The 7633-nt window shown below is 55.9% G+C and overlaps 1 protein-coding gene across 1 annotated transcript; it reads right to left on the reverse strand.

Annotated features, from left to right (window-relative positions):
• Positions 1-893: 893 nt before the first annotated feature.
• Positions 894-6939, reverse strand: LOC137462683 (polymeric immunoglobulin receptor-like). The gene is made up of 8 exons (XM_068173268.1): positions 6781-6939; positions 5409-5747; positions 4803-5093; positions 3820-4146; positions 3111-3174; positions 2196-2311; positions 1832-1881; positions 894-1371 (listed from the first exon to the last, which is right to left on the reverse strand). The coding sequence occupies exons 1-8, from the start codon at positions 6827-6829 to the stop codon at positions 1171-1173; spliced, it is 1437 nt and encodes a 478-aa protein (XP_068029369.1). The 5' UTR covers positions 6830-6939; the 3' UTR covers positions 894-1170.
• Positions 6940-7633: the final 694 nt, after the last annotated feature.

The following is a 7633-nucleotide window of genomic DNA, read 5'->3' on the forward strand; positions in this document are numbered from 1 at the left end:
TTGAGGTGATTTATTTACTTGGAGGTCTTCCATGAAAGTACAAATAGACCTCGGCTTTGAAACTGGTGTGGTGCTAAACCTGCAGGCCTGGCCATTCCTAAATGTGCCTTTCCTCGAGTTAGTGGTTAAGAAAATGGTCCCTCACAGTGACCAGAAACTCTTTGTCAGGTGACTGACTGCAGCTTTTGTTCCTTCTCGTTCCAGTGAGCACAAATCTGGATTCTCTTCAAGAATCTTCCCAAAAATGCCTCTCTTCCACTCCACTGTTTTTTGCTATTACTCTTCCACAGCTTGACCCAGTGCAACTGCACGAAGAGCAAATTGTTAGGGGAATGTTGGGATGAATGAACCATTTCCAGAACTATTTTCTTTTTCTTTCTGCCAGGTCAACTCTGAAAATCTCAAAAAATTTCCATCAGCCTCCCTGCTGCAGCCCTGGCAAGAGAAGCCTGTTGGATGTGACTGGCCTGGGAATGAGGGCTGGTTCAGGCCCCTTTGGTCTGTCACCTCCAGCAGGGCTTGGGGCAGGGAAATCAGGAGCCAGAGCTCCTGGAGAGATGGAACTGAGCCCCATAAAGTCATTTCATGTTGCTCCCCACATGACTGCTAAATAAAATGTGTCATTTGGAGCGTTTCCAGCAGAGACAGGGAAGTGCAGGAGCTGGTTCTGCTTATTCTTAGAATCCAGCACTTGCATCTCCAGCCCTTTCCATGAAAAATGAACCCAGCCACAGCAAGGTTTGAGTTCGATCCCTGCAGCACTGGAATGAGTCTGCTTGGCCACAGTAGCTGAATTCTTGGGACTGGGGCAGGGTTTGTACCGGGACACAGCTGGGATATCCCACCCAGCCATGTCCACACTGCTGCTTTTCACAAGGCCAGGCCTCCACACCTGCCTCTCCAAGACTCTGCACTTTAATGGAAATGGAAAAGCAGATGTACAAGAGATCCTGGGAATTCCCCCACAGCTCTGCCTGACCCGAGGCAATCTGCCACAAGTGTGCCAAAACCTCTGCCTGGGCTAAAACAGGAGGGAGAGCTGAAAATGCTCAGGCAACACCACACACACAGCAGCAAAACTCAGCTTGTCCATCCACACACCTACTCCTCATTCCCACTCTGTATTCCGGTTCCTTCCCCCCATTTCTGGCTTGTTTGGGATTCTGTGCTTCATTCCCTGCTGGTCCTTGGGGGCTGGTTGAAGGCGATGACGGCGTATTCCATCTCCTGGGGGTTCCTGGAAGCCTGACTCAGTTCCACATTGCAGTAAAGAGGATCCTTGGGGCTGGGGTGGGATTGCACATCCAGGTTGCTGTATGCTGGCCCTTTGCTGCCATCCTGAGAACCTTTCCTCCTCCCAGTGCTGCCAGGCTGGGAAAAGAAAGGGAAAACACTCATTAGCATGAGTCAGTGCCAGGCCACAGCTGCTGCCAGGAGGAGGAGATTTTCCCACAAGGAAAGGAGAAGTTGTGTCAAATTTTACCTCCGGTTGTGACAGAGGTGAAGGAACAGAGAGCTCTTTTCTTCACCACCTCTCCTGGATACAGGTGGAGCCTCATGCTCTGACCCTGCTTGTTACTCCTTGAGTCCCTCCTCAAGGGTTACTAGAATTTGCTCCACTGGGTTTGTTCCTACTGGAGTTTCCGTGTAGTAATTACCCCCCTCTCTCTCCAGCTAGGAATATTCCTCTCTCTGCTGTCATTAAATTCAATTTCCTTCCTGTTTATAACCAAACTGAGCTGCAAGCTCCTCACCAGGTGGGTCTGACAGCTCCTCCCAGACTGTTAGTCAGGGGTTTTGCACCATGTGGGAAATGTTTCATTTTCCTTACCTGTGCTGTGCCCTCTGGTCTGTCACTGGTGTCCTCTGCTTCTCTGTTACCTTTGGAATGAGGCAAAATCAGAGGGTTTAGATGTGGAGAAATGCATGAAAAGCTCTGCCTGAGGAGGTTTGGGAGAGCTGTGGGATTGCCCAGTGATGGGATGTGCCTCTGCCCCGGGCCTGGGGAGCACTTTGCTCTCTTTACTCCTCCTCTAAGGTGTTTGTAGGCTCTGGAGGAACCTGGGTTTGACTTTTTCTGAGGGCAGGCAGGGAGGAGCCTGCCTTGAGGCCTCCCAGCCTGACCTCAGGGCACTGAGCTCACCTGGGGTGCAGGGAGGGAAGGCCCTGCCTGGGACAATCCCAGCTCCACGTACCTGTTCTCAGCAGGAGCCTGTAGTACCTGACACCCAGGGCTACGGAGGTGAGGAGGGCCAGGAGGAGCAGGAGGAGCAGCACCACGGACAGGATGAGGAAAGTGTTCCCACTGCAGCTGGAGCAGAGGAAGGCAGTTACCAGGGTGGGATGGTTGAACAGCCCATCACCAAACAGGGACCAAAAGAGGGACAGGGACAGGTTTTATGTGCTCAGTTCAAGGACCTGGAAGAAGGGTCTGGTTCTCCTGCAAGATCTCCAGCAGATCCTGCAGGATTCTCCATCTATGAACCTGGGCAAGTCCCTGCTGATCCAGAAGGGAATAAGAGGCACTGGGGACCCTCCCTGGTTCCTGATTCTTGATTTTTCTACTTGACTGTATCTTCTGAGCTTTTCCTAAACCATTCTCCAGGCTTTAGAAACAAGCCACTGTTCAAAGCTCTGAGCACAATTCCAGGCTCTCTGGAGCAGGGATGATTCTGCTCTTAGGTGCTGCTGTAGCTCTGATGACAGCAGATGTACAAAGGGAGAAAAATCCTTTACATTTAACTGGTAAATGGAATAATAACAGCCAAGGACTGTCCCATTGTTAAATACTCAGACAGGAGGGTGCAAAGTCGAGGCTGAGGGGCAGAATCTGGGGGTTCTGTTCATGTGAGGTGCAGAGCCCAAAGAGAGAAGCATAAAGAAGCAGAGAGGCTCCTGCAGAAGGCTGTGACATGATTTTACCAATGTGCCTCTTCCTTTGGAATTAGGGTTAGGGCGGGAGCTAGAGGAGGAGAGGCCACCTTTGGTGAGGATCCTGTCATATCCAATTCCTCTACAGGCAGGAGCCAGAGTGTCCAGGGCCTGCCTGCCCCAGGTGTACAACATGAGTAACTTGTGTGTGCTCAGGCTCAGAGATTCTTAGGCCTTACCTGTCGCCCACAAGAATTTCTTCACTTTGGCTTTCAGAATCTGGAAAACCTCCTGGAGGCAACGCTGCAATCACAGACATGAGGAGAGAAATGGTCACTGTGGGGCTGCTCTGCATTCAGCAGTGAAACCTCTGCCCCTGCTGTTCCCATGGCCAGGGCCCTGATCCTGTGAGTCTGTCCAGAGCATCCCAATGTCCCCTCTCATCATCTGCACTGCTTGTTCTTAGTGCTGCAGGAGCCAGGCTGCAGCCTGGTGCTGCTCTGCCATGACCAGGGGCCTAAGGGCCTTCCCTTACCACTAAAACATGGTCTGAAAGAGAACCCACAAGTCACAGATCTGTAAAATCCGAGTCTAAAGCTGTTCCCTTGACAACCCTACGGAAGGTCTTTGAAAGCCAAAGGATGAATCACTCTAAAGGGGCTAGAAAGTCACTCTAAAGAACTGATATCAAACACTGAGTGACAGAAACCCCTCTCAGGACAGCTGAAGCTGCTCCCAGGTTAAGGAGGAGCAGCACAGCACCGATGTGGATCTGCTTCCATCCCTGTTGCTGTTCCACAGGGTGGTGGGCACGAGGAGATCCAAAGCTGCAGGGTTTGGGCAGGCAAACACAGGCAAGGTGGGAGGCGGGGTGAGCTGGGCAGCACAGGAGAGAGCAGGGCAGGGAGTCTGGAATCTACAGACGTGTCCTGACAGATCCATACCCACCCTTGGAAACGCTGAGCGTGACCTCCTCCATGCGGAACAGACCGGAGCCGTCCTGGAGCGCGCACCAGTACACGCCCGAGTCCTGCACCTGCAGCTGCTCCATGGTGACAGTGACAATGCCCTGCTGGGTGTCATCCTGGATCCTGACACCTTCCCGAGCCGTGCTGTTTCCTTCTGGGGACTCTGATCTGGTGGTGGCCAGCACGTTACACGTTCCCCCCTCTTTCTTTTTGCACCAGGCTTTGCTGACAGTCCTGTAGTCTGCGATCTTGTAGTGACACTGGACAGAGACGTTGCCTGACTCCTTGGCTGTGTGCTGCTGAGTCCCTGCAAAACAACCAGGATGCGTGCTGAGACCCCAGAGTGGGATCCCACAGCGGCACCCCCTCCCCAGCACTGCAGTACCTGGAGCTGCAGCCACCTCCACACATCCACCTCCCCTAAGCAGAAGGGGACTGCACCCAGATTCCCCACGCAGAGGTGTCATAAACTTGGGGGTCCTGTCCCCCTCCTCTGGTTCCCTCAGAGTGGGACTCTCAGCCCATAGGGTCTGGAAGGGTTGGTGGCGTGGGGTCAGAGCAAGAGCAGTGCCTGGCATGGGGGAGGGTCCCAGCAGCACCCAGTGGGAACCAGTGCTGGAGCCACCAGTCTGGCCCTGTGGGAAGCACTTGGGATGAGCATCCCCATCTGTGGGACCCACGGGAACCTCCCCTGAGCCTCTGCTGGGAGCAGACAGAGCATGAAGGGCCAGGCCTGAGCTTTGGCTCGAAGGTGCCAGGGATCAGCTGGCACTGTGTGTGGTGCAGGGACGGGTAGCGGGAGAGACGGGTGTCACCTGGGCTGAGACCTGCCCACGTCCACAGCTGGCTGCCAGGAGGGAGGGGCTCACTCTTGGGCAGTGGGAGTGCAGTAGGAACTCACTCTTGGAGCCTGAGTGCAGGAAGAACCCACCCTTGGGCACGGAGAACATGGCAGGTACTCACTCTTGAACACAGAGAGCATGACCTCCATTTTCCAGCTGCGCTCAGAGCCCAGTGCACACCAGTACACACCAGAGTCCCGGGCCTGCAGATTCTTCATGGTGACAACGAGAGCCCTTTGATCGTTATACTCCATTGATGCTCTGTCTTGCAGGGATTTCATTTCACTCTCTTTTGAAGATGTTTGTCTCCTCAGCGGGACTGTGCAGCCAATCTGCCCTTCTCGGCACCAGACCATGCCATACCCCACTGGGCACTGCACTGTCAGGGTGTCCAGCTCCCACTTGAGCAGCTCTGTGAAACACCAGAGGTGGGCACTGCCCAGTCAGTGCTGGGCACACGGGCACCCAGGACAGACCATGCCCTCCCTCAGGAGAGCCCCTCCTCAGGGCAGGGAGGAGGTGGGGCAGGGAGCTGGGAGCCAGGAGGACCAGGCAGGGCTGTGGGGCTCCTTCTCTCCCTGTGTGGGAAGGAAAGCAGGGAGCGAGGCTGGGGAGGGGGCTGGGGGGACCAGGAGAAGCTGCTCAGCCGTTGGGGAGAGGGAGGTAGAGCAGGGGAAGGAATGATGTTGCTTCCTGACAAGGCTTGGCTTTGGGTGGAGGTACTCACCCTTGAAAACATTCAGTGAGATCGTCCTTAGCCGTGCATTTACATGTGTGTTGGACTTGTAAACAGAACAGAAATATGTGCCTGAGTCCTCTGCCTTGAGGTCAGTCATGGTGATAGACACAGTCTTACTAGCTCTGTTATCCTTTATTTCACTTCTCTTATCCCTGGATTGCACGCTGCTTTCATAGTATGTGTACAGGACTTCCTGACATTCCCCATCTCTCAGGAGGCACCAGTATTTTGTCTGCTGTTTAGTAGTCCACACTGCATAAGGACACAGCATGTAAAGAGTGCCCCCTTCCCGTCGTCTCTGGACTTCTGGGGTTTGGCCTTGGAGACCTGGAAGGATCAGATGTGGTGAGGGAGAGGGGAGCTGATCACAGAACCACAGAACCACAGAACCACAGAACCACAGAATTGCAGCACGACAGAATCACAGAATCAACAAAGTTGGGAAAGACCTTTGAGATCACCAAGCCCAACCCACGTCCTAACACCACCCTGCCACCCAGACCATGGCACTCAGTGCCACATCCAGTCTGTTCTTGAACACCTCCAGGGATGGTGACCCCACCACCTCCCCGGGCAGCCCTTCCCAATGCCCAGTCGCCCTTTCTGTGAAGGTGCAGGGCTGCCCACAGCCCCTCGAGGCACGCAGGGAAACTCTGCCTGCAACCTTCGCCCGTGGACACTGGTGGCTGGAAGAGCTCCAAAACCCAAAACCCCTTCCCCCTGCTGAATTCACCTGCTTGGAAATGGGAAGGGCAGCGCTGAGATTTGAGCTGGGGCTGCAGCCGTGGATCAAAGCCCACAGACAAGCACAGGGCACTCGAGAGCTGGGCCTTCAAGCCACGTGTGGCACAGGGTCTGCAGCTGTCCCCTCGTCCCTGCTCCTCCCTGCAGGCAAATGGGGACACCCCCTGCCCACACCACCCTGGGGCCAGGGGCTGTGTTTGGGATGGCGGGAAGGAGCAGAGGGAAGCAGGCAGGGAAGCAGCTCCCTCCTGCCACATGCCCAGCCATGCCAGGGCTCCTGGCTGGGAGGCTGTGCTGGCTGCAGGTGCCATGTGCTGGGAGCTCTGTGCTCTCTGCGGGGCTGCTGAGGGATGGGCGCTGCCCTGGACACTGCCCTGACCCAGGACTGCCCTCAGAGGAGCCGAGCAGGGTGGCAAAGGCCGGCTGGGAGAGGCTCTGTGCTCCCAGCACGGATCATCCTGGAAACCCGGAGGATTTCCAGGGAAACTGGGGCTGCCCTTCCCTCCCAGCCCTGCAGCACTGCCCAGCTCGGAGCCCGGCTGGTGTTGGAGGAGCTCCCGGGGCAGAAGGAAGTGGGCAAGGCTGTCCCTGTCCCCAGGAGAAGCCCTTCTCCTACCTGGGAAGCAGAGTGGCAGCAGGAACAGGGCTCTCAGCTCCATGGCCATCCTCAGGCTCAGGGAAGGGGCATCACTGGGGGCTGCCCGGCGTGTCCTGTGCCACTGTGGGTGCCCTCGGCCTCTCCTGCTTGGCGGTGACACAGCTGGGGTGGGGGGAGAAGTGCTGAGTTCTCGCCTCAAGCGGAAACACCTCCCCGTGTTTTGTTACAAAATTAATATGCCAGTAACCTCAGGGTGCTTTTGGGGAAGTGGCTGAGCCCAGAGCACAGCCTGTGCTGGTGCCAAAGGTTGTTGCTGCTCTTGCCTGGCTGGTGGCATTTGTTTTGTCACCCTCCTGTCCCCCCAGCCTGCGGTGAGGTCGACCCACCTGGCTCCTCTTCCTCCCTGGCTGGTAGGAGAGAAATGTTCCAGATTTTCGTGTCACATGAATTCCCTGTAGCTGATTCTGCACCCAGGTGCTTTGGAGGCCTGGGCTCAGCCAGGGCTAACAGAGGAGCTCTTCCCCTCCTTTCCCTCAGCCTCTCTGAGGAACTCTGCCAACCCACACGGAGCCAGCGCTCCTGGCCTGGCACCCGTGCCCTCCTCCAGCTCAGTCCTGGCGCTGCTGTGTGTGCGTCCCACAGCCACAGCCCCCTTTGGTGGCAGCTGCCCCAGCTCTGGGGGGCTCCCTCGTGATCTTCCACACCGGGTTCTGTCCCAGGAGCGCTGTCGGGTCTTATCTGCCTCGAGGCCAAGCTTCCCTGGCCTTTCTCTCTCTGGTGCTGTAAGGATGCTGGAGCAGGCCTGTGCTTCGCTCTGCTCCCACACACCCCGTGCTTCCACGCTGGGAATCGTGTCCTGTCGTAAATGCAG

This window comes from Anomalospiza imberbis, chromosome 26 (assembly GCF_031753505.1).
Source record: "Anomalospiza imberbis isolate Cuckoo-Finch-1a 21T00152 chromosome 26, ASM3175350v1, whole genome shotgun sequence".
Lineage (NCBI taxonomy): Eukaryota > Metazoa > Chordata > Aves > Passeriformes > Viduidae > Anomalospiza > Anomalospiza imberbis.

Coding starts and splice junctions, on each gene's coding strand:
- LOC137462683 (XM_068173268.1), bottom strand. CDS start 6,829: ATGGCCATGGAGCTGAGAGCCCTGTTCCTGCTGCCACTCTGCTTCCCA. Junction 2,312..3,110: donor GAAATTCTTGTGGGCGACAG/GTAAGGCCTAAG, acceptor CCTCTGCTCCAG/CTGCAGTGGGAACACTTTCC. Junction 1,882..2,195: donor CAGGCTCCTGCTGAGAACAG/GTACGTGGAGCT, acceptor CTCATTCCAAAG/GTAACAGAGAAGCAGAGGAC.